This window comes from Galeopterus variegatus, unplaced genomic scaffold, assembly GCF_000696425.1.
Source record: "Galeopterus variegatus unplaced genomic scaffold, G_variegatus-3.0.2 Scaffold4257, whole genome shotgun sequence".
NCBI classification, from domain to species: domain Eukaryota; kingdom Metazoa; phylum Chordata; class Mammalia; order Dermoptera; family Cynocephalidae; genus Galeopterus; species Galeopterus variegatus.
The window spans coordinates 32,574-56,777 of NW_007730368.1; the positions used below are offsets into that span (position 1 = coordinate 32,574).

The window sequence follows — 24,204 nt, forward strand, 5'->3', positions numbered from 1 at the left end:
GTGGTTTCTCATGAGCCCTGTTATCTCATTGATACCTCTCACCTCTGTGGTGAGGGGAAGAAATCATATTTTCAGATGACTCGTAAAGGGCAAAGAAAAAACCCAAAATTTCAAAATTTCCGTTTAAGTCTCATAATCAAGAAGAGGAGAAACAGAGCGAGAGAGAGAAAAAAAAAAAAACTATGAGAACGCCCCCCCCCCCACCCTGTGATTATCAGCGCACACACTCATCGAAAAAAAAATTGGATTATTAGAAGAGAGAGGTCTGTGGCTTCCACGCCGTGGTTTTTCTTCTCGGTATAAAAGCAAAGTTGTTTTTGATATGCGATATGTGACAGTTTCCCACAAGCCAGGCTGATCCTTTTCTGTCAGTCCACTTCACCAAGGTGAGTGTCCTCGCTCTCCTCCACCAGACGTGGGCCCCAATGGAGGGGATGGCAGGGAGATAGGCACTGGGGGTCAGGGGCCCTGCAGCACAGTCGGATGCACCCAGCTACTATGGTCCTGGTCAGGTAAGGTCTTTCTAAAAATAATAATAGTCATAATAAATGCCAGATTGATAAGAGGTGAAGTAATTAATCAATGATTGGGTAGAGGCAAAGATGAATTGATCGATTGATATATAGATGGGTAAGATTTTCAAAATGAATCAACTGCCAGTCTTTGTGGATTTCAGAGCTTTGAACAGCTTGAAACACTGTCCAGTATAAGTGAAAATTTCACCTGTGTCTCTCATCTCTTCGTCTCTCCTCTCTCAATGTCTTCCATCCCTTTCTCCACTCACCCTATGTCACTCTTTCTGTGTTTCTCTGCCCCTCTCTTTCTCTTGCCACCTGTCTCCCTTGCATTCAGACTCTGTCCCTCAATGTTCCCCGACCATCTCCCCTGCCTCTGTCTCCTCCATCTTGACCACACTCCATCTTTCTCCTTCTCTCCATCTCTCCTGCTTTCTTGTCTCACCTTCTCCTACCTGCCTTCCCACCCAGCATCCAGCACAGAGCTGTGTATACAGCTGACACTTCATAATAGCACGTTGCTAAGGACACTGACATTTTACAAGAACTAATTCTGTTTGCCCCTGTAGCGGGAGGATTGTGAACTTTCGGGCCAGGCAGAGGACTTAAGTGAACCTCTGCTTGCGTCACATGAGAGGAGACCCTCCTGGGGGCTGTTTCACACCATTGTCCACCATGGGTTAGCCATGTGGTCCTACCTCAGGACTCCATGCATGTGATCAGAGTACATGTCCAGGAAGAGAGAGGGCATTCAGGGCCTGGGTGAGCGTATCTCTGCCGTCTTAGCACGGTGCTTGGCACACAGTGAGCACTCACTACGTGTTAGCTGTTACTATTTTTCTAACCAAATTAGAATCACACTATATATTGGTTTTGTTCCTACTTTATTCAATTACTAGTAGCATTTTTATAGCTCACTAAAAATTGTTGGAATATATGATCTGTCATGGCTATCAAGACTGTCCTCACATCGACGTGAACTATGAGTGATTCAGTCAAGTGCCAATTGTTGGACATTCCAGTTGTTTCTAGTTTTTCCCCAGAAAGTGGAGTTGCTGGGGTAAAGAGATGAAAATTCTTGAAAATGGAGTTGCTGGGGCAAAGGGATGTACTTTTTTTTTTTTGGTGGCTGGCTGGTACAGGGATCCAAACCATTGGTGGTGTTATAGGGATGTGCATTTTTAAGGTTCCTGACCCTTTCTGAAAATTGTTCTTCCAAAAGGTTATCCTGTTTTGTGTTCTCTCTACTCAAGCTAACCCAATGTGGGTATTATCATTTTTTAATCCTTTCCCAACATAACAGGTAAGAAAAACATTACCACATTGTTGAAATTTGCATTCTTTTGTTACTTTTACTGTTTTTTGGCCATTTGTGCTTTTTTTTGGGGGGGGGAGGTTGTCTGGTTATGTCCTTAGTCCTAATAGTGTGTTCATCTTTTATCTTATTGATTTGCCACAGTTCTTTATTTAGAAAGGATATTAACCTTCCATCAGGCATATGTATACAGCAAATATTTCCCCCCAGTTCATCATTTGCTTTTGTTTATGGTGCTTTGTGATGCTTATAATGTTTTTATATAGTCTAATAGGTTAGTCTTTTCTTCTGTGGTTTCTGCCTCTGGTTTTGTGCTTAGAAAGTCTTTTCCCACTTGAAAATGAGGTAAATGTTCACCTGTGTTGGCTTCTAGTGTCTTTTATGGCTTCATTTTTTCCATTTACTGTAGAGGTTAAGAGTGTGGGTATTGGAGCCAGACTGTCTGGGACAAACCCCGCCTCACCCCAAGCCATCTGTGTGATTTTTCACCAGGCACTTAACCTCTCTGTACCTCCATTTCCTCATATGTACTGCGTTGATTATAATCATACCTATCTCAAAGGGTCTTTGTGAGGATTAAATCTATTAACCATGATAAGTGCTCAGCACAGGGCCTGACACGCAATAAACCCAAGATCAACATTAGATATTAAATTGTATCTCTTTAATTGATCAGGAATTTATTTTAGGGTATATGATGATGGTGACATTTCAGACTGGGCAAGGAGGGATTGATGAGAAAATGGACTGATTATTCATTCAATAACTTTATTTTTCCCCAAATTATCTCAGAAACATTTCTTAAATAACCTATCCTCCACTGTCCCCGAGTTTGAAATGCCACATTCATCACAACCTCGATTCTTTCTACATGGGGGGTCTGTGTCCAAGCTCTCTACTCTGTTCTGTTCCTCAGTATCTGTTCTTCCACCAGGACCACACTGTTCTGCTGATTGGTGTTTTGCAATACACTCCAATACCCAGCCATGGGCATCCCCAGCACCTTGCCCGTCCTTATTCTTCATTATTTGAGGCAGCATCAGTTCCTCCAGCCAGAGGCCAGCAACTGTTCTTATTTGTGGCAATTTCTCTCTCTCTCTCTCTCTCTCTCTCTCTCTCCACCTCCCACCCCCATCTCTCTGTTTCTCTCAATGTCTCTCACTATCTCTTTTGGTCTCTTTGTCTCTTACTCTGTGTCTGTCTCTGTCCCACCTCATGTCTCTCTCTCCATCTCTCTCTGTATCTCTTGTTCTATGTCTTTCTGTTCCTCCTTGTTTGTCTCTCTCTGTTTCTCTCTGTCTCTTTGTATCCCTATCTGTCACCCAGTACCCTGGATAGAGGGGTAGTTGTCAACTTGAAGCCCTGCAGACACCTAACGACTCACCCAGATGCAGAGCAGGAGGGCCCTGGCCCTCACCTCTCCCACACCTCTCCCTTCCCCTGTGTAGAAGGGCAAATTGAGGCCCAGAAATGTGCAGGAGGGCCTCTCCCAAGGCCTCACAGAGATGCAGTGGCAGAGTTGAGACCCAAGCCCAGATCTCAGGACTCTTGGTGGAACACTGGCTCTGTCTCTCTCCCACATTGTGGGCTTCAGTTTACTCCTCAGCACCCATGGAAGGAAGGGGGACCTGGGCTGCCATTTCCCTTTCTGCCTTCTCACAGGTTAGACTCAGACAGGATGATCCATGATCACAGCATGGGGCCCAGCCTCACAAGAGCTGGGCTGGGTGGGGTCCTGGGCTGGGTGGAAACCTAGTTGGCCAGAGGGTGGGGATGATGGAGGGATGTCAGTCAGTCAGTCTGTGTGTCCCTAGAGCTGGCGCTGGCCCCTGGGAATCTCTGTCCTGGAGCTCCTCCAGAAAACCTGGTGATGGGTTCTGTACTGGCAAAGGCTGGCACTTTTCCTGCTCCCCCAATGAGGCCCAGGCCAAGGGTGCACCAGCCTCAATCTCCTCTTCCTTCCATCCCCATCTCCGACAGAATGGCCATAAGTTTGAAAACATTGTCCCAAAATGGATGGGAGACCAAGGCCCTGTAGGTGTCCATTTACCAATGACTGACATTTTGCTAAGTATTTCATGTGTATTATCTTTGGAAAACAGATGCTATTGCTGTCCCAATTTGCATATGAGCCTGAGGAGAGTTAAAGCCAGTTAGAGGCCAAACCTGGCCCCAGGGTGGGGGAAATAGAGGAGGGTCTTCTAACCCTCTGCCTTCAAGGAATTCAGGAGGGAAGCTGAGGGGAGGCTTGCTGCGATTCTAGGCCTGGTAGGCAGGAGGCCCCATAAAGTAGTGAGCTTCCTATCCTTCGGGAGGTTCCCGTGAGTTTGAACACCAGGGACATTGGCCTATACATACTGAGAAGTTGGACCCATGGACCCTAGAGAGTCTGGCTTTGAAATTCTAGAATACTTTGAATCTAAGAAATGATGTTCTACAATTCTAAGGTTCTGTTGTTTTACCATTTGAAGACCCCAGGGGTCCCAGTACCTGTGGGACCTACCTGGGACTCCCTGAACCTCAAACCTAGAGCCTCTCCACAGCCCAAGAGCCTGGGGCTTGTCACGGTGGCCAGATGGACGTCACCTACCACATCCGCCAGCACCCATGTCACCCCACCTGGGCCAAGGCGGCTGTAGGATGGGCCAGTCAGTTCTCGGAACGAAACCCGCGGGGAGGGGTGTATGCCCCCTTCTCTTCCTCCTTGGTAGCGATGAAGCTGAGCGCATCCGGCCTCCATGACGTCAATGGCGGAAAAATCTGGGGAAGTTGGGGGCTGTGACAACAGGGCCCAGATGCAGACCCCGATACGAAAACATAAGCTGTGTCCCAGAAACATCCTCCATACAGCTTCTGAGAAACCTAGTCAGAAAGGGACGCCCCAACAGACAGTGCAGGAAGCCGGCTGCCCAGCCCGGCCCTCCAGGTACCCCACCACCAGACAGACCATATCCAGGTTCCCTTTCTGAGAATGTTTCTGTGCTTCCCTGAGTCAGGCCATTCCAGATGTGTTTAGGGAGATTTCTTATAAGTTCTGGTCAAGTGTCCAGGAAGCTTCAGAATTGACCACAGGCCAGCCATGTGAGCCAAGCCAGAGTGGTGGAAAACATCCACTCACTCACCAAAATCAGTATTAGTTTACTCGGGCTGCTGTAACAAAGTATTCCAAACTGGGTGGCTTCAATGACAGAAATTTATCATCTCACAGTTCTGGAAGCTAGGAGTCCAAGATCAAGGTGTCGACAGGGTTGGTTCCTTCTGAGGGCTGTGAGTGAGAATCTTCTGGGCCTCTCTCCTAGCTTCTGGTGGTTTGCTGGCAATCTTTGCTGTTCTTTGGCTCATAGAACCATCACCCCATCTCTGCCTTCATTCATTCACTCATTCATTCACACACCTCCTTACCCCACCTGCATTCTCCCAGGCCTTTGTTTTGAGCCTCTGTTTGTTTGTACCCCCGGGCTGCTCTCAGCAGCTGTTTGCCCAAGCTGGTACTGTGGGGTGGGGTGGGGAGACACACACACACACACACACGCACATGGGCACACACATGTCCTGGAAAAAGAAGTAGAAATCTCAGATTGCAGGGGACTATGGACCTCTTCAGAAATATGGGGGTGGGACCAGCCAGTCCCTCCAGCTCTGGCTTCCTCAGGCTGGGCTTACAGGATCCTGACAAACCAAGGCCCCCCCCATAGGGGAGCATAAGACTCCAGGGCTCAGCAGAGGGGCCTGGGGCCATTATGGAGGGCTTTTGGAATGCGGACAATAAGAGAGCAGACCTTGCGTGGCTTGGAGTGGGGAACAGGAGGAGAACAGCATGAGCAAAAGCGTAGAGGCAGGTGTGGAGAGCAGAGATTGGGGTGAACTCTGAAGGAGCTCCCATAGGCCCTGGCTCAAGAGAGCCTGTGTCTCCTCTCTGGCACCGGCCATGCCAGCTCCGTGCAGGGCAGGGCCCCAGGCTGATCAGATTCCTGTGTTCAGCTCCTTGCTCTGAGCTCAGGCTCCTCTATCCAGCTGCCCACTTGACATTTCCACCCACATGCCACACTGTTCATGTCCATCCACATGGCTATCATCACCAACTCTGCTCCCCACCATGTCCCCCATCTCAGACAATGTCAGCTTTGTCCTTCCTGCTGCTCAGGCTAAAACCCAAAAGTCACCTTGGCTCTCTCTCTCTCACCCCTACATCCAAGCTGCCAGAAACTTCTCCTGACTCCACTTTCAAAATATACTCAGAATCCAGCCACTTCTCACCATCTCCACTGCCACCATCACTTGCCTGGACTGTTGCAGTAGCCTCATCACTAGTCCTGCTCTCCCCTTCCTAGAGTCTTTCCCCCTCACAGCAGCCAGATGAATCTTTCAAGTTCATGCCCAAGTCACTGGGGTAAAATAATGCCCCTAGGAGAGGTCAGAGACCAGCTCTGGCAGGATCAGCAAAGGCTGTGTGGCTTGTGCAGGATGCAGGGAGGATGGGAGGGCCGGGGCTTGAAGACAGGCCTCCAGTGTTGGGGGGAACCAGCTGAGACCTACCCTAGCTAAGGCCCCACAAACCAATTGCCCATGGCCCTTGTGAAGGATACATCCACACCAGGGCTGTGCTGGCGCTTGCAGGCAAGCCAGGTGTTGAGCTAGTACACTCATGCACCTGGGGCATGTTTGGGTACATGCATATACCTGTGTTCCTGACACCAGTGTGTGTGCGCATGTGCATGTGCTCACACACGTGCATGACCACAGCTGGGCTGCAGCTATGGGATCCTTCAAGATATGCCCCAGCCAATGCCTACTCTGACCAGAGGGGGTGTCCACATACTTCAGGTGGTCAAGTATCTTACATAGCCCTCAGCAAATGTGTGACTCTTTCCCCCTATGTCCCTGCAGCCTGCCCTTGGACAAGGACCCAATGCCCAACCCCAAGCCAGCCAAGCCCTTGGCCCCTTCCTTGGCCCTTGGCCCATCCCCAGGAGCCTCACCCAGCTGGAGGTCTGCACCCAAGGCCTCAGACCTGGTAGGGGCCAGGGGCCAGGGGGGAACCTTCCCGGGCCGGGACCTCCGAAGTGGAGCCCATGCCTCCTCCTCCTTGATCCCCATGCCACCATCGCAGATTCAGGTAAGGCCCAGAGCCCAGGATGGGGCAGGCAGGGTGGGGTACCTGGGCCTACAGGTGCCGACCTTTACTGTGGCACTGGGTGGGAGGGGGGGTGGCTGGGGCACAGGAAGTGGTTTCTGGGTCCCAGGCAAGTCTGTGACTTATGCAGATGTCACAGGGCCCAGAAAGTCCCCACTTGCCAGGCCTTAGAGATTTGAGGTTGTCCCCATCCTCCCAATCCCTGTCTCAGGCGAGGAGGAGACCCTATCATGGACCCATGGGTACAGACATGTGTCCCTATCCACATGTGACAAGAGGAGAGGGCTGGGGTCCAATGAGGTGAGATATCAGGGTTAAGGCCAGCTCCGCCACTTATTAGATGTTTGATCTTGAAAAAGTCACTCAATCTCCATGAGCCTGTTTCCACACATGCAGCATGGGGATGATCATAGTACCCACCATATGGGGTTGTGGTAAGGGGTATTAGACACAGAACAGTGAGAACGAGGATGACATCTCACGTGCCTGCCTTCCCCCCCAGCTGCCCACAGTGCCCCTAGTCATGGTGGCACCCTCTGGGGCACGGCTGGGCCCCTCACCCCACTTGCAGGCTCTCCTCCAGGACAGGCCACACTTCATGCACCAGGTATGGACCCTGAATGGGCAGGGAAGAGGGAGCAGGGGGAACTGTGGGGAGAACCAGACTGAACTGTGGCCCATACATGCCCCCCAGCTATCAACAGTGGATGCCCACGCCCGGACCCCCGTGCTGCAGGTGCGCCCACTGGACAGCCCAGCCATGCTCAGACTCCCGCCACCCACCGCCACCACCGGGGTCTTCTCCCTCAAGGCCCGGCCCGGTCTGCCACCTGGTAACACCTCAGCCCATACCCCGCAGCTTCACACAACCCCAGGTTCCCCAAATCCTTGAACATGAGCAGTGGAGGCTGTTCTGAGTTGCGGCCTTCTGGAAGTCAGAGGTGTCAGGTGTCAGAGGCTTGGAAACTCCAAGCTCCAAAAAATGTCAGGTTCAGAACCTTCAAGATGCAGAATGTCAAAATCACAGAACCACAAATCTTTGCAAAGTTAGTCAAAATGTCAATACTTGCAAATGGCAGTCTTTGAGCTGCTCCGCCAGAAGCCTTGGACTTTGGGGACAGCAGAGCCCCCTGGGAGTCAGGGCCTTTGAGGCTCATGAGGGTTGGAAACTCAGAATAAGAGGCATTGTGGGCTGAGCTCCAGAGCCTGGCCAGCAGTCCTCAGAGGTGCCCTGTCCCACCCGCAGGGATCAACGTGGCCAGCCTGGAGTGGGTATCCAGGGAGCCAGCATTGCTCTGCACCTTCCCAAGCCCTGGTGCACCCAGGAAGGACAGGTCAGTGGGCAGGGCTGGGAAGGACCCTTGCCCTGCCATCCCTTCCCCTGACACCCTCTGTACCTCCAGCACCCTTTCAGCAGTGCCCCAAGGCTCCTACCCACTGCTGGCTAATGGTGTCTGCAAGTGGCCTGGATGTGAGAAGGTCTTCGAGGAGCCAGAGGATTTTCTCAAGTGAGTGGCTTGGGCCCATCCCAGTCCAGGGAGCCCTGGTTTGCTGAAGGTCTGGAGTGTCGATCTCAGCTCAGGCCTCATCCCAATAGGTAGTAAGACAAAAGACGTAAAAGCTGAGACTGGGTCCAAATCTGGGCTCCATCACCCACTGGCTTTGTAGCCTTGGGCAAGTTTCTTAGCTTCTCTGGGCCTCCATTTCCTCATATGTATAATGGAGCATAATAATAAAAGCACGTACTGTTATATACTTCCATTCTACAGACAAGGATACTGAGGCTGAAGAGGTTAAGTGACTTGATCAAGATCACCCAGTTCCTGAGTGACAGAGCTGAGATTTAAACCCAGGCAGCCAGGCTCCAGAATGTGTTCTCCTAATTGCTTTGCCCTGCTACCTTTTATGCCAACCTGCCAGCCTGATTCTATTGATCCCCAAAGTCCCAGCTCCTCTAGATGGCTGTTGCTGCCTACCCTCAACGCGCGCGCACACACACACACCCACCCACCCCGTTAGCAGCAACTCGGCGTGCGCCGGTCCTCTTCACAGCCGGGCCTTTGTGCAGGCTGTTCCCTCCACCCAAGGCCTGGCATGCAGTAGGTACCAAGTGGCATGTGTTGAAGGAATGACAGGTGTGAGAAGGAGATTGAGGTAGAGGAGAAGGAAGCTAAGGCTCTGAGGAGAGACCTCCCAAAGGGCCTAGGCCATCTCCACTTGGGACACTGAGCCAGGCCAGGCCCATCATGGTCACCTGCATGGAATCTTCCCCCTACCCAGGCACTGCCAGGCAGACCATCTCCTGGATGAGAAGGGCAGGGCACAGTGTCTCCTCCAAAGAGAGGTGGTACAGTCTCTGGAGCAGCAGGTAACTCCTTGGTGGGCAGTGGATGGGGGATGGAGGATGGGAGATGGCGGGTGAAACTTATGTGCACTCCACCCAGAAGCCAAGCTCACCCAGGGTGCAGTCTGGCCTAAAGAAAGGAAGAGGGTAGGGCACTCACAGGGAAGACCATAGCCTGGGGAAAGATGTGGCAGAGAAAGGCCAGGTGGAGGCCTCACTTCTGTGCCCGTCCTCACAGCTGGTGCTGGAGAAGGAGAAGCTGGGTGCTATGCAGGCCCACCTGGCTGGGAAGATGGCTGTGACCAAGGCCCCATCTGTGGTGAGCAACCCCAGGCCCATGTGTGGCAGACTTAGACTGCCGGGGAGCAGGGGAGGAGGCCCTGCAGGGTGCGGAGACCTAGCCTCACATGTAAGCCCTGGGATCTCTGGGCCCATTCCCAGCTCCAAACATGCCCAGACCTGGGAGTCTGTCCCCCTCCACTTACAAATCCTCTGACACCAAGACCCCAAAACATCGTGATCCTGAGTTTTCAAAGCAACAGCAAATAGCCAAATGCTTACTGAATGCAGACTGTGTACTGCTGGCAGGACCAGCTACGTAACTTGCAGGGCCCCTTGTTCAAATTCAAGACAGTGACCGCAGAGCATCAAACAAAGTTTGGGGTCCTGTGTGACCACACAGCTCATGCGCCCATGAAGCTGGCTCTGGGTGCCAGGCACTATTTTTGAGTACTTTGCTGGTGTTAACTTATTCAGTCCTTATGGTACCACTGTCATCTCCAGTCCACAGATGAGGAAAACTGAAGCCAGAAAGCTTTAGGTGACTTTGCAAAAGTCACAGTGGGGTGGTAAAGGAGCCTGATTCAACCCCAGCTCATGGCCCGAGCATTGGTGGCTACATAGTGTCCACACCCACACGCTCATAAATACTGCTCATGCTGCTTCATGAGATTCCACATCAGACTGGAATTGAGAAGAGGGTGCCCTAGCTTTTGAAGACATTGATTTCAAAATAAAGTGTAAAGTTAAGCTCTGGGTCACCAGCCTCTCCTGTCCCCCAGGCATCATCTGACAAAGCCTCCTGCTGCATCGTAGCAGCTGGCACCCAGGGCAGTGTCGTCCCAGCCTGGCCTGGCCCCCGGGAGGCCCCTGACAGCCTGTTTGCTGTGCGGAGGCACCTCTGGGGCAGCCATGGAAACAGCACATTCCCAGGTAAGAATGGTTCGTGCCCTACGCAGTGACCCTAAGCTCCTAACCCCAATTGGCGCTCGGGTGGCACAAAGCAAAGGAGCTCTGTACTGCCCTTCCCACCACCACCACCCCCACCCAGCCACCAACCTTTTGCATCTGCTTGCAAAAGCTTCTTCTCAGGATTTCCATGGCCTGAAAGCCTCCCCCACACACACACACTATGGTCTCAAATGTCTAATCCTAGCCCTGTCTCCCTTGGGGATTTGGGGCCATGCCTCAATCACTCTGGGCTTCAGCTACTCCATTCGGCCATTAGGGAGGGAACTAACTAAGTAATTCCTAATGACGCTCCTTTCCTCCCCTTGCCAAGGAAAATCGGGGTGGATTTGCCCAAGCTCACCAATCCCCTCCTCTCTGCCAGTCCTGGGCTGTGGGCTTAACAGGGACCAAAGCCCTTGAGTGTCATCCTGGGTCCACCACTTAACCAGTTACATCTGTTTGGTGTGCAGTTGACTTCACTTCTTTTAAACTTTGGGGAGAACCATTTCGGCAGTAGTGCAAATCATAAATAATACAACTTATGTCAGGTGCTCAGCAAACAGTGCCTGTGACCACGGCCACCAGTGCTGACAGAGGTTGCAGGCATGTACACTCACACTATAGAAGGAGGGCGAGACAGGGAGCTCAGAGGTCCTAGATGGGGCCTGATTCATCCACACCCTCTAACAGAGTTCTTCCACAACATGGACTACTTCAAGTTCCACAACATGCGGCCCCCTTTCACCTATGCCACCCTCATCCGCTGGGTAAGCAGGGCAGCTCAGGCCCAGGAGGAGGGGGAGAAGAAAGGAGTGGTGGGGGCCTGCCGCCCAAACTCCTCCCTCCCTCTGAGCACCCTCAGAGTGGGCTCCTGCATTAACCAACCCCAGCCCTGAGGAGCCCCAAGCCAGGCCTCAAATGTGATCCCCCATGCTGGCTTCACCCCAGACCTGTTCCTGAACCCAAGCCTAAACCACCATTCACATCATGCAAGACAAATTCTGACCCTAAACCCACCCTTTCCAGATGTCCACCTCAACCCCATACCTCTCTCCTGGCCCTATAAAATAGACTGAAAACTAACCCCATCTCTGCCCCTATAAAATAGCCTGAAAACCCCATCTCTGTCCCTTACCCTAAACCCACCCAAGTATTACTCCAACTCCTTCCCCGGCCTTTATGCCAACCCAACCCCATGTCTTTTCCCAGCCCCAGTGGAACCCGTATGTTAGCTAGACCCCATCCCTAAGCCTTCCCTGTAACACCCATGTGACCCTTAACCTCACCCCATCCCAACCTTTATCTCAGCCTCCCCAGTGCCTTCCCAGGACCTGCCCGAGCCCAGCCAGACCTTCATCCTAGCCCCACACCTAAGTCGTACATAGTGCCACACAGTCCCCCAACTCTGTCACTGAACTGAACCCTATCCTAGCCCCATCCTGACCCATAACCTCATTGCAGTTGTAACTGCTGACCCTTTAATCCCATTCCTAAATACAAACAGATCAGATTCCCTGACCCTCAGCCTCACTCCACTACTAACCCCACAATTAACCTCATTCTTGACCCAGAACCTAAGCACACCCCTGACATGTAAAATACTTGATAACTAGGCCCACCTCTGACTCCTGACCTAACGTCAAATGTCATCCCATCCCTCACCCCTAAACTCACCCCAGTACACCCCTAGCCTGACTTAACCAATTCCTTCCCTGACCCTTAACTCTGCCTGGCCCTTTTCCCCTTCCAAATTCTTCATTTAACCCATTCCTGACCTTTCATCTCCCCAAATCCTGAAACGTCACCCCCACAGAGAACCCCAACTCCAACTCCATCCCAGACCTTTAATCTCACTCCAGCCCTAATTCTGAGCAGGATCCCATTCCCAACCTCAACCCTGATCCTTCACCTTATCCCAATTTGACCACGCCCACATCCCATATTTAACCCTGTCCCCGACCCCACGCCTCATGCCACAGCTAACCTCACCCTTGAGCCCTCACCCCACAACTATCCGTGTCCCTGATCCTTCACCCTGCACCCTCTCTCTCCCTCTCATCCCCCTGTCCCCACAATTCCACTCCCACTTCAGACAGCCCAGCGTAGGCCACTGCCCCTCTCAGCCCTGACTTTGGGGGAGCACTCCCCTTACCCCCAACCCCCAACCTCTAGGCCATCCTGGAGGCTCCAGAGAAGCAGCGGACACTCAATGAGATCTACCACTGGTTCACACGCATGTTCGCCTTCTTCAGAAACCACCCTGCCACCTGGAAGGTGAGCCCCTCTGGAGGTGGCAGTGGCTAGGATGACCTAGAACACCACTGCAGCTCAGGAGCAGGCAGGGCTTGGGCTGGGCTTGTAGGCATGTTGGGAAGGAACAGGAGGTCAGTGGCTGGCGGGGGCTGCTGACCTTAGAGAATGACTGCCTGCCTGCTCCCCTGCTCCGCCCCCGGCCTGCTGGTTGGTCCCTCTTCCACAGAATGCCATCCGCCACAACCTGAGCCTGCACAAGTGCTTTGTGCGGGTGGAGAGTGAGAAAGGAGCTGTGTGGACCGTGGATGAGTTTGAATTTCGCAAGAAAAGAAGCCAAAGGCCCAGCAGGTGCTCCAACCCTACACCCGGCCCCTGACCTCAAACCCAAGGAAAGAAGGACGGACGGATAGGGGCCAAAATGGGGGAGCAGAGGTGGCGGGGGAAGGGATGGCAGGCCTTGGATGTGCCCACAGGAACCAAGAAGTGAGTTGCCCACTCACTGTCTTGCCCACCAGGGCCCATGCTCCCCAGCTGGCTGCCCTCCTGGATCACATCTTCTGCCTCAAGGCTATTCAGAGGGCCCCAGCCCCCCAAGACAGGCTCTCCAGTCAAATGGAGCCTTCACAACCACCCATACACAACACACAGCCTGCCTCAGCCACCCTCACAGACAACCCCGGGGCTGGAAAAGCCACACACTCACAATCCTGTTCCTTGGACTCAACACAAACCCCAAAGCACAAAGAGCCTGCTTTGGTCCACTCAAATGACCTCCAAGCTGCATAGTCACAGTCACACACAGTCACATACAAGCACGGTCCTGTCAGCTCACATACCCTAAAGCATGCACCCACAGCCAGCCTCGGGGCCCACAGGTACAGTGTCATACAAGGTGTGTCCACACCCCTCACACTTCTATCCTTGGGATTTCGGGTCCCAGAAAGCCACACAGACACATAACCGGTCACGCATGGTTGCATGCAGCTCCTGACACATACACTCGGTCACAAACACAGCCTGTTAGAACTCACCTGCGTATCGCACGTGTGCACACACACACAGCTCCCTGTGGGTCTCCCAAGTCCTGTGCAGACACACACTGACTTGCCAAAACACACCGTGTGTCTCACCTGCCACTCACCACACTCTCCCCTGCCCTGAACCCTGATCCATGGCTTCACCGAGATTGCAGAAGAGGCCCTCATTTATTTGGGATCCAAGGCCCCCAACCCCTAATACCCTCCCCAATAAACTGCAGCCAAGCTCCCACATGCTGGACGATCGCCCCAGATAAGGGTTCGGGTCTGGTGGGCGGGAGTCTGGGTCCAAGGCAGCAGCGGGAGGAACTGGACAGCCGAGGGAATAGCTAGGGTGAGTGGCTGGCCACCACCTCCAGCACCCCAAACCTCTGCCTAAGGCTGGGGAGAGCCCTCTGCTGAGTGCTTCTCAGGCCTCCCGGACCCGGCCCAGGAGGCCAGTGTTCTCCTGGCGGAGGGCTCGGTAGTCCTCACGGATCTTCTCCAAGTTGCTGAGTGTCTTCTTGCCCATCTCTGTCTCGATCTAAGGCAACATGAGCAAACACCCCCTCAGCACGCAGGGCCTCTTTCCCAGCTCCTGCTCGCCACCTCTTCCATTATGGCCACTCTGGGCCCCTCCCACCCACTGCCAGGCCTTTGCACATGGCTTTCCCTCCACCTAAAGCATCCTTCACCACATGGCAGGATTCCCCACCACATCATCAAGCTAAAGCCTCTGTCAATAGGCTTGGGAGGCAGACATGAGGAAGATGGGGCTCAGAGTAGGCCACTGGACTGGCCCAGGTCACACGCACAAGCACTGAAGGGCAGGGCTGAGCTGTGCTTGGTTCCACAGCCTCTCCACATAAACCGAGGAGCTGTACCCTGGCCTGCCGTGGTTCTCCCTCCCACCCCCAGGCCTCACCTGCTCCTCCAGGTCTCGAACCTCCCGCATGATAGTGCCTGTGTCCTCGATGGTCTGGATGAGCTGGCTGCAGTTCTGTGGACAGCAGGAGCAGAAGGCTTGCACCCAGCCCTGCCCCTCCCCAGCCAGCCCCCAGTCATGCTTCTCCCCTCACCTCGTGCAGGGCAGCTAAGTACTTGTAGGCTTTCCGAACAGCATCATCCTTCTTGGCATCCTGACCAGACAGAGACCTTGAAGGTATCAGTGGGCTGCCCCCATCCCACCACCTCCACCTCCACGCCCCAGTAAGGCCACCCTCTTCCATCCCCCCACTTCACACCACATGGAGCAAAGCCAGGCCCAAGTATCAGCGCCCCTGCCAGGCTCAAGCAAGGTGCGGGCCCAAGCCGGCCGGTGAACAGGTAGACAGGTGAGCAGGTGGGCAGGCCACAGCCCAGCCCCACCACACCCCCCACCCTCAGCCCAGCCTGCCCCACACCTTGAACACGAGCTCATCCGTCACTGCAAACGTCCGGTCCAGCTTCCCAGAGAGGGAGTTGATTTCCTTCTGAAGTTCCTTCGTGTCAGACAAGATCTGGCAGACACCAGATGTGCTGTGAGCCCACGTCTGGAGCAGTGGGGCTGGCCAGCTGACATACTCATGTGCATGCACTCCCATCCAGACAGGGTCTGTGTCACTCTGTCAGGGGGCTGGGGGGGACTGTGGGTGACTGTTCTGGGCCAGGGTGTGGCTAGACAGCTCTGCCTATCAAAGGGTGTGAGGTCCCTGTGTGGCCACGCTACGCATGTCTGCCCATATGACCCACCCTCCACAGCCACAGCAACGCACTTTAGTGATCTCTTCCTTCTGCTTCCGGATGTTGCCCACAATTTCCAGGATGCGCTGGGTATAGGCCAGCCGGGACACATCTCTGGGCAGAGTCTCCAGCTCTGACACCTAGGCAGGGACATAGCAGGCACTCCCCAGGACCCGCACCTCACCCATCCGAGTTGCCCAGGACCCCCACATGGGCCTTACCAGCTGCTTATAGACCTCCTCCTTTCTGCGGGCCTCTTCAGCAGCTGCCCAAACACTCTGGTGCAGCTCCTGGATCTCTGCCAGCCGTCGAGAAGATTCCAGCTGCCAGGAGCCCATGGGCAGAGGGCAGTGAGCAGAGCACAGGATGGCCCCCTAGGGGGGGACTGAACCTGCCCCACCCATGGCCCAGGACCACACCACCTACCTCTCTGCAATCCTGGAGCTTCCGGAGGTGGCGGTACTCAGCAAGGAGAGGGACCCGGTGCTTCTCCCACTGACCTGCCAAGTGGATAAGCCGCTGGGCACTACTCTCCACCACGAGCTGGCAGGGGGTTGGGGAAACACATGTCACACAGGCTGGGCCCTTCCAAAGCCCCCCGCCCTACCCCAGCCAAGTCCCACCTGCAGCTTGGTGAGGTTGGTGGCCCCATCAGGCAGCAGCTCCACCGCCCTGCTCTTCAGGCGCAGGGCCTGCTCGCGCTCCACCGTGCTGAGCTCACACTGCCGACATTCAGTCTCCACCTGGCACACCGTCATCCCCTCTGCCAGTCACATACCTCAGCCCCTCACTTCCCAGCAATCCCCCACAGACAACAACATACCCCTGTAGTCCCTCCAGGCCTCTCTGAGCCCTCTAGCTGCATGCTGATCAGCCCAGGAGCCCTGAGGAGCCCCACAGTCCCTGCCCATACAGAAAGCTGCCTGCAATCCCTCTCTCACACACACACACACCCCACAGAGGCTCAAAGCCACATACAAGGCCGGACTGATGCCCACAGGCACCTCTAACCTCTGCAGGTCCTCCAAGACCCCGACCCCACATGCCCTCCCCACTCCACCAATTTTCCTGAACCCTCAGGTGCCCCAAAGATCCCCACTGTCCCCCACAAATCCTTCTGACATCTGTAGACCTCTACAGAGCACTTCTCAGTCCTCTCAAGTCCCTCAAAGCCCTCGAGGCCCTCCTACCAGCCTGGCCCGCCCCAGTACCTCTCCTGCCCCTCACCTGCACAAGGCTCATTCCCAGCGTCTTCATGTCAGCCTCAACCTCTTCAATGCTGCAGTTCACTCCCTCCAGCTGCTCCTGAAGGGACTCTAGCTCCTGTTCTTGAGCTGCCCATGTGTCCTGGGAGGCACAGGCCAGTTGGGGTCAGAATGTCAGGCCCAGCAGACAGGCAAGGGCCCAGGACACCCCCCAGTGCTCTGCTCACCTGTTCAGGCTGCCGGGAGGTGGCCAGCACATCTGACACCTGGGCTACCGGGGCCTGGGGCTCCTAGGGGAGTGAGGAGGGACATCCTGGCTGTCAGAGAAGGCCCTGCCCCTAGTGGCCCACCTCAACCCCCCCAAGAACCCCCCAGTGCTGTACCCATGCCCACTCAACTGCTGCCAGCTGTCAGACTGTGACTATATGAGGGTAAAGGCACTATCTGTGACTTCAGACCAGTATTTGCTCATGAAGAACCATCCCTGACCCTGACACAGCTCCTACCCACCTGCCCACCTGTCAAGCCTCAAATGCCCATGAGAAGGATGGGAGCCCCTTGGGGTGAGTACCCCAGGAGAGAAGACATGCTCAGAGGAAACTGCCTGGGTGAAGTGGGGTTTGCACCAAGACCACTCCTACACCCTTACATGGTTCCCACCTAGCTACCCTTTCTCCACGGAAGTCCCTCAGAAGCTAGGTACCCAGTCCCACTGAGGAGAGGGCCCACCCTGTGGGAATGCAGGAACCTGGCTGGATAAAGGTGCGGCGTTCACACATAAAGCAACCCTCCGAGCCTGCTACCCCATGTCCATGCGGGCCCACCCACCACGTGGAAGGTGAACTTCTTTGAATGAGTGAAGCGGGAGCCCTTAGAAGCACCAGTCCTGGCCCCAGAACCCCAGGCCTGTAGCATCTCTCCCAGGTCTCGGGCTTGTGTGGGGGCTCCAAGTGGGCCCCAGCTTTGGCGAAGATGCTCAGCCAGGTGCTTCTGTAGTCGCTGCCGCTGAGCCTGAATCTCCTCCTGGGAAGAGAAGGCAGGGGAAACAGGAGGGGATGGAGGCCACCCTGGCACCCAAGGCCTGGCCTCCTCCCGGGCCACCTGATGAGGTGCTGCAGACAAGTCCCATCCACCCTCCAGCCTTCCTCCTGAGGTGGGCCCCTGACCTACTCTCCTCCTCCACTGGCCTGGGATCTCCCAGGATGGGGTCTCCTCTTCCACACAGCCACACCCCTCTCCACCCACTCACTCCCCATACTGGGAAGGACGTGGGAAGAGAGAGAAGTAAGCCTACAGCCCCCAAATCAGACAGAGACACAAAAAGGGTATGTGGGAACAGAGCAGAGACAGAGAATCAAAGGTGCCAGGCAAAGAAGGGGACAGAGTCAGAGAGAGGGGCAAGAGAGAAACAAGAACACAGTTTCCCGACAAGTGGAGAGATCTGATTGTGAACTTGTGTTAGATGGTGTTAAGAGATCACGGCTCATTTTGTTAGGTGTGAAAATGGCCCAATGCTTATGTTAAAAAATGAATGTCCTTATGAGTGAAGAAATGTAGTTATAAGTACTAAGAATTTAAATGACATGATGTCTGGGATTTGCTTTAAAATAACACAGAAAAAAAAAGTCAACGGAGAATAGGTGAAGAAAGATTGGCAAAACGGTGTGTATGGTTTATTAGAATATTCTCTCTACTTTTATGTTTAAAAATTCCTGTAAGTTTTAAAAACAGACAGAGGTGGTTGGGGGACAATTGGGTGGGAACACAGGGTATAAAAGCAATTTCTAGTAATTTGTATCTCATGAATATTCATAAATGAATAAATAAATAAAAACAGAGATCAAGATGGAACAAATGGTAGCCAGGGAGGTGGGGACAGAAAGAGACAGACACAGACAGAGGAAGACAGAGTGGGGGAGGGGACAGATACAGAGGCCGACAGAGCAGGAGAGACATGCGGTACAGAAATAAGAAGAGGGGCAGCAAAGCCACAGAATGAGAAAGACAATGACAGGAAGAGACAGCACAGAAATCTAGAGACAGAAAAAATGAGCATCAGTGACAGCTTCAGAGACAGAGAAAAGACAAAGTGGGGAAAGCAGAAGTGCAGAGGACCAGTGGGTGACAAAGAGGAGCAGCAGCGTGCAGGCGCCTGGACGGCAGGTCGGCTGTACCTGGGGTGGGAGGCGGGGTGTCCGGCGCAGCCAGTCCTCATCCCCTGGGCGCTCCAGGCCCGTATGCTGGCACAGCTGGATGGCATGGTGTTCGAGGAGTGAGGCCACCCTTCCAGCACGCTGGGGCACCTGGGAGGGGGCTGGTAGCAGCAGGGGACTCACCTGGAACGCCCGTGCCTCTGGAGGCAGGAATAGAGTCAGCCAGCCCTCTCGTGTGGCAACACGGTCAGCTCACCCCCACCCTCCTCCCTAGCCCTCTGATAGCCTCATCCTCACCTCCTCTGGAACTCAACTCAGGCACGACCAGCCTGCTGGCATGGAAAGGCTTCTGGAAGGCTGAACCCTGGTGGGAGAGCAGAGTCAGAGCCTCAGATGAAGTGTGATGGGGGTCACCAGCAGGAGGGGGCCAAAAACCTGAGCACCCAGATGGGGCAAGGAAGGCAACGTGGGACAAGAGAAGATCAACAGGAGTCTGGGGGGGGAGTCCCACCTGGAGGTGCTGCACCTTGGGAGTGCGAAGGAGGGGCGGAACCCAGGGCAGGGCCAGCTGGTCCCTTATTTGGCTCCCAATGGCCCGGAGGAGAATGGCTGAGTCCCCTTTAGAGGGAGAGGAAGGAGTGTTATTTAGGTGACAAGGTCGCAAATCCAGAAGTGTATACTCTAGGAAACCAGCCACTGCTCCTGATGCCCTATCCAGAGACGTATCTATCAAGCTATCATTCTCACACTCAGTCATTCAACAAACACTTGCTGAGCACCCACTATGTACCTGTCACTGTACTAGACACTAGGGCTATCCAGGGAACAAACTAATGAAGGTCTCTGCCCCATGGAACCGGCAAGCTAGTGGAGGAGCGAGATCATGGACAGGATCACAAGTACGATCCAGACCACAGTCAGGTAGTGAGCAGGCAAGGGGGAGGACTGTGGAGAGGAGGCTATAATTTTACACAAGGCAGTCAAAGGAAGGCCTCCCTGAGGTGACATCTGAATAGAAACCTCAAAGAGGTAAGGAGAGTAAGCCAGGAGGATATCTGGGGGAAGAATAACCCAGCGATACAAAGGCCCTGGGGCTGGCATGTGCCTGGCGTGTTTCAGGAGCATCAGGAGGCCTGTGAGGTTCAAGTGGAGTGAGCAAGAGAGAGGCCCCTCCCAGCACCACCTCACCACCAGGGTCAGCCCAGCCCCCAGCCCCCTGCCCTGCATCCCCTCCCTGACCCCCAATCCTCCCACGTAGCTCTCCCAAAGAGACATACCCCCCACCCCTATCCATCAACCTTTTCGCCACCTCCAACTCTCAGTCCCTACACCCCCCAGGAACATGCTCCTCTCCCCTCACCGCCCCCCCCACCACGCCCCAGTCACCTCATACCTGCAGGCTGGTCTGCATCCTCAGAGGCATCAGGGGGCAGACGCTCAGCCAAGAAGAGAAGCAGGTCCCGGAGGTCAGGCTCACTGGGGTAGAGGAAGTTCTGATAGCCAAGCTCCAAGGGATAGCCTAGGTCCTGGAGGTTGGGAAGAGGACCTCATAAGCTAGGCAGGGAAGATCCTCCTGCCCTGGGAGCCCTGGGCCTGGGCCACAAACGCTCCCACTCTCTCACTAACCACCACCCTCCGAACATCCCCCTGGATACCCAAGGTCTCCAGGGCTCTGGGGGGAGCCACAGAATGATTATAGTCAATGCTACAGACAGCTAGAAATAAGATTAAAGCTCTGGCCTTTCTAACTATGACTCAAAATCCAGAGGCCATAAAAGCGAAGATGGGTATTTCTGAATAGAACTAAAAAATTTAAAGAAAAATATAATAAACAAAGTCAAAAGAGTAATGACAAATTGGGAAGAAATATTTGGAGTCCATATCATAAGCAAAGAGTGAATCTACCTATTACATAAAGAGTACCTAAAAATAAACAGGCAAAAAAGACCAGCAACACAATAGCTCAGGGTAAAAGGACTCAAGAGAGTTCTGAATGGGGACTGGGAAACAGGCCAGGAGAGAAAGAAAGCCTGTTTTTGAGAGTTGCTGTTGGTCTGGAGCTACAAGGACTCTGAAAGTAGACTTCCTGGATTCAAACCCAAGCTTTGCCTCTTACAAACTGTGTGACCTCAGGCAAATCATTTAACCTCTCTGTGCTTTACTTTCTTCATCTGAAAAAAGAGATACCAACAGTATCTACCTCAGAAGGTTGTCATGAGAATTAAATGAGTTAACACCATGTTACCACAGTGCCTGGCACAGAATACTCACTCAAAAATCATTATTATATACATACGTGTGTACTGGGTCACAATGTAAGATATATTTTATTTTGGAGGGTCATGGTCAAAAAAGTGTGAAAACCACTGGCTTTTAAGCTACTTTACTTTGGTTTTTTTCTGACATCTATGATCAAAGAGTTGTGACAGATACAGAAACTCATACCAGGAGTGGGGTGTGTGCAGTGACAAATGCCAAAATATGGAAGTGGCTGAGGGCAGAAACTGGTGCCAGGAGCAGGGCACATGAAGAGGAAGACACCAGAATGCAGGCTGGGCCAATCAGAGTACACAGTGATTAGTTCGGGAGTGTGCATGTGACCCAAGCAGGGCCTTTTCTCGAACTGATAAATGGATACTAAAGGGGGAAAAAAATCTTGGCGCTAAACTTAAAATGTGGAAGACAGGGGCAGCCCAAGTGCAAAGTGGATCAACTTATTTAATCCTCATGACAACCCTACATCTCCAGTTCACAAATAAGAAAACTGAGACCCAGAAGGGTTAGAGTCACACAACAAGTGGTAGAGCTAGGTAGGGTCTGAACTACTCAAGCAGTCTGACCACAGAGCCAGCAGTCTTAACCACTAATGAACTCTAAGCCACAAGGGAAGGTGGCAGAGAGGAAAGGCAAGAGTTTCAACGGAGCATGGTTACTTTGTGAAGGAGGAAGGAAGAGGATGTGTGTGTAGGAAGGAGGGCACTCACCATGCAGGCCTGAGCCAGGCTCATGGCCAGACGGAACCGGGCAGACATGGCAACAGGCAGCAGGGGGCTGAGGCCAGAGCCCACCGCAGGGTTGATCACCCGCAGGCAGCGAACCACAGCCTCTACAACCAGGTCTGTGGTGAAGGCTCGCAGGCTCTGCACATCTGGAGGAACTGCCCTGAAGAAGAAAGGGGCAGGATCGATGGGGATGGGGGAAGTAGTCAGCAAACAGGCCATGCAGCCTTCTGGAAGCCCTAATGCTGGGGTTGGGAGGGGAAGGATGCCCACAGTCCAAACAGATCCTGGGTGCTGATGACTGTGACTCCCACTTGGCAAATTAAGAACTAGGGAAATCCTCAGGTCCTAAGACCTTGGTGTAAGGGAATGGTATTGGAAAGGACCTGAGCTCAGAAAACCTCAAATTTCCCCTATGCTTAAAAGCCTCAAACTTCTGGGGTCTGGGAATGTGCAGGGCCCCAGGTGGCATGGTCTCTGGGTTTCTGGGTCCCCAGATATTATGTTCTCTGCATGTCAGGGACCCCTATATTTTCAGCTGTGAGGGTTTTGAGAAGACTAGATGTTGGGAGGCTGAGGTTTTCAGGAGTTCCAAATGTCAGGGTCCCTGGGTGTCAAGACCCCTGGATATCAAGACCTTCTATTGTCAAGAAAAACAAAAATCAGACTCCCTAGATGTTGGCATTCTGGGTTTTTATGACTCTCAAATGGAGGAGTACTTGTGTGTCACGGCAACCAAGTGCTCATGTCACCAGATTTTAGGGTCCTGGGGTTTTAAGTTCCCTGGTTCTCAGGGCACAGGTGTCTTAAGGTCTCCAGATATCAGGGTCCCAGGGTATTGATGTCAAGATCCACAGATTTCAGGGCCCCAGATCTTGAGATTCCAAGGTTGTAAGGTTTCAGGGTGTCTGAGTCCTCGAGGTTTGGGTTTACCAAATGTCGGGGTCAAAGGGTTTGGGAGGCCCCTGATATATGGGTGTGTGTGTGTGTGCGCGTGCGCGCGCGTGCGTGTCGGTGTCTGTGTGTGTAAGGGGGTGGGGGTCTTAGGGTCCTGGAAGTTGGAGCCCTGAATGTCAAGGTCCCGGGTTTTAAGGTTCCCGGGTAACCGGATCCTAGGTTTTGGAATCCCGGATGTGGGAATTTGGGAGTGATTGGGGGTTGTGTCCTTACGTGCCGGCCTGGCGCAGAGAATGGATGAGGATTCGGTCCGCTTCCTCCATGGTGGAGTCGTGTTGGAGTCGGGGGCCGGGTCCGAGAAAGTGCAGCGCAGCTGTTGAAACCCCGCTCCGTGTTCTCAGTCCACGGAGTGTCACGGGTCGCGCGGTGAAAGCTGGAAGGTGTAGTTCGGTGAGCGAGCGCGGGGCACGCCGGATGGCGGGAGGCCTGGTTTGAGTGTGCGCGCGCAGGCTTGAGTGCGCAATGTCTGCTGGGAGTTGTAGTTCTTCTACCTGCGCAGTAGGCTCTTCCAAGGAGAAAAGAAACATTGTGTGTGTGTGTGTGTGTGTGTGTGTGTGTGTGCGTGCGTGTGTTCGTGTTGTGTGTGTGTAGGGGAGGGGCGGGATAGAGAGGGCCTTCTTCATTCATTTAAGGGCGCATTCATCTTCTAGCTGTAAAAGTGTGCAAGTTAAGGTCAGGGGGTTTTAGACAAAGCGACTGCTTCTGTGTGTCTCAGTTTCCTCATCTGTAAAATGGGGTTATTGGTAGTACCTGCGTCGTAGGATTAAAACAATTAATTTATGTAAAGCACGTTGTACTATGTGCCTGACACATAGTGCATATAGTAAATAGTAAATCACGTGTACATATATAGAGTTCCGTTTCTGAACTCTATTCTCTTCTTAATTATTGTAGCTTTATAACAAGGCTTGATATCAGATATGGCAAATCCTCCCATCTTGTTCTTTTTTCAAAGGATTTTGGCTTTGCTGGGTCCTTTGCACATCGATATACATTTTTTTCTTTAACTTATTCACTTATTTTTAATTGACACATAATTGTACATAACTGTACCCCATAGGGTACAGTGTGATGTTTCAATACGTGCATACAATGTGTAATAATCAAATTAGAGTAGTTGGCGTATCCATCACCTCAGATTTATCATTTCTTTGTGTTGAGAACATTCAAAATCCTTACTTCTTGGGGCCGGCCCGTGGCTCACTCGGGAGAGTGCGGTGCTGATAACACCAAGGCCCCGGGTTCGGATCCCATATAGGGATGGCCAGTTCGCTCACTGGCTGAGCGTGGTGCTGACAACACCAAGCCAAGGGTTAAGATCCCCTTACCGGTCTTTAAAAAAAAAAAAAAAAAAAAAAAAT

General features: G+C 53.1%; 3 protein-coding genes across 7 annotated transcripts in view; 2 read left to right on the top strand and 1 right to left on the bottom strand.

Moving 5' to 3' along the window:
* Positions 1 to 219: 219 nt before the first annotated feature.
* On the top strand, positions 220 to 13,506 carry FOXP3 (forkhead box P3). 4 transcript variants are annotated; one of them, XM_008587131.1, is made up of 12 exons: positions 220 to 386; positions 6,718 to 6,946; positions 7,467 to 7,571; positions 7,659 to 7,797; positions 8,211 to 8,298; positions 8,368 to 8,472; positions 9,245 to 9,332; positions 9,547 to 9,627; positions 10,370 to 10,520; positions 11,229 to 11,305; positions 12,711 to 12,812; positions 13,018 to 13,506. In XM_008587131.1, exons 2-12 carry the CDS (start codon positions 6,740 to 6,742, stop codon positions 13,165 to 13,167), a joined length of 1,293 nt encoding a protein of 430 aa, XP_008585353.1. In that variant the 5' UTR covers positions 220 to 386; positions 6,718 to 6,739; the 3' UTR covers positions 13,168 to 13,506. The 4 variants fall into 4 exon arrangements, with proteins under 4 accessions (XP_008585353.1, XP_008585355.1, XP_008585352.1 ...); XM_008587133.1 differs by lacking the exon at positions 7,467 to 7,571 and having other exon boundaries at positions 343 to 386; positions 13,018 to 13,384; XM_008587130.1 differs by lacking the exon at positions 220 to 386 and having other exon boundaries at positions 6,722 to 6,946; positions 8,211 to 8,472; positions 13,018 to 13,206.
* Positions 13,507 to 13,977: 471 nt separating this feature from the next.
* Positions 13,978 to 23,254, bottom strand: CCDC22 (coiled-coil domain containing 22). 2 transcript variants are annotated; one of them, XM_008587137.1, is made up of 17 exons: positions 23,057 to 23,254; positions 21,872 to 22,049; positions 20,281 to 20,413; positions 19,399 to 19,505; positions 19,185 to 19,251; positions 18,909 to 19,087; positions 17,563 to 17,757; positions 16,962 to 17,024; positions 16,757 to 16,876; positions 16,153 to 16,272; positions 15,956 to 16,072; positions 15,751 to 15,852; positions 15,562 to 15,669; positions 15,211 to 15,306; positions 14,887 to 14,946; positions 14,733 to 14,807; positions 13,978 to 14,351 (listed from the first exon to the last, which is right to left on the bottom strand). In XM_008587137.1, the coding sequence occupies exons 1-17, from the start codon at positions 23,104 to 23,106 to the stop codon at positions 14,238 to 14,240; spliced, it is 1,884 nt and encodes a 627-aa protein (XP_008585359.1). In that variant the 5' UTR covers positions 23,107 to 23,254; the 3' UTR covers positions 13,978 to 14,237. The 2 variants fall into 2 exon arrangements, with proteins under 2 accessions (XP_008585359.1, XP_008585360.1); XM_008587138.1 differs by lacking the exon at positions 16,153 to 16,272 and having other exon boundaries at positions 23,057 to 23,127.
* The window catches only part of CACNA1F (calcium channel, voltage-dependent, L type, alpha 1F subunit), a 28,200-nt gene continuing 27,219 nt past the window's right edge, over positions 23,224 to 24,204 (top strand). The window contains exon 1 of the mRNA XM_008587134.1: positions 23,224 to 23,233. The gene's annotated coding sequence lies outside the window, so the exon portion shown is untranslated. The remainder of the gene's footprint in view (positions 23,234 to 24,204) is intronic.

What these genes read in the sequence shown, in the direction of transcription:
- FOXP3 (XM_008587130.1), top strand. Translation starts at nt 6,740, where the DNA reads ATGCCCAACCCCAAGCCAGCCAAGCCCTTGGCCCCTTCCTTGGCCCTT. An exon ending in GGCCACACTTCATGCACCAG is followed by an intron (nt 7,572 to 7,658) that starts GTATGGACCCTG and finishes CATGCCCCCCAG; the next exon opens with CTATCAACAGTGGATGCCCA. An exon ending in TACAGTCTCTGGAGCAGCAG is followed by an intron (nt 9,333 to 9,546) that starts GTAACTCCTTGG and finishes CCGTCCTCACAG; the next exon opens with CTGGTGCTGGAGAAGGAGAA.
- CCDC22 (XM_008587137.1), bottom strand. Translation starts at nt 23,106, where the DNA reads ATGGAGGAAGCGGACCGAATCCTCATCCATTCTCTGCGCCAGGCCGGC. An exon ending in TGGGAATGAGCCTTGTGCAG is followed by an intron (nt 16,273 to 16,756) that starts GTGAGGGGCAGG and finishes ACGGTGTGCCAG; the next exon opens with GTGGAGACTGAATGTCGGCA. An exon ending in CGGATGAGCTCGTGTTCAAG is followed by an intron (nt 14,947 to 15,210) that starts GTGTGGGGCAGG and finishes CTGTCTGGTCAG; the next exon opens with GATGCCAAGAAGGATGATGC.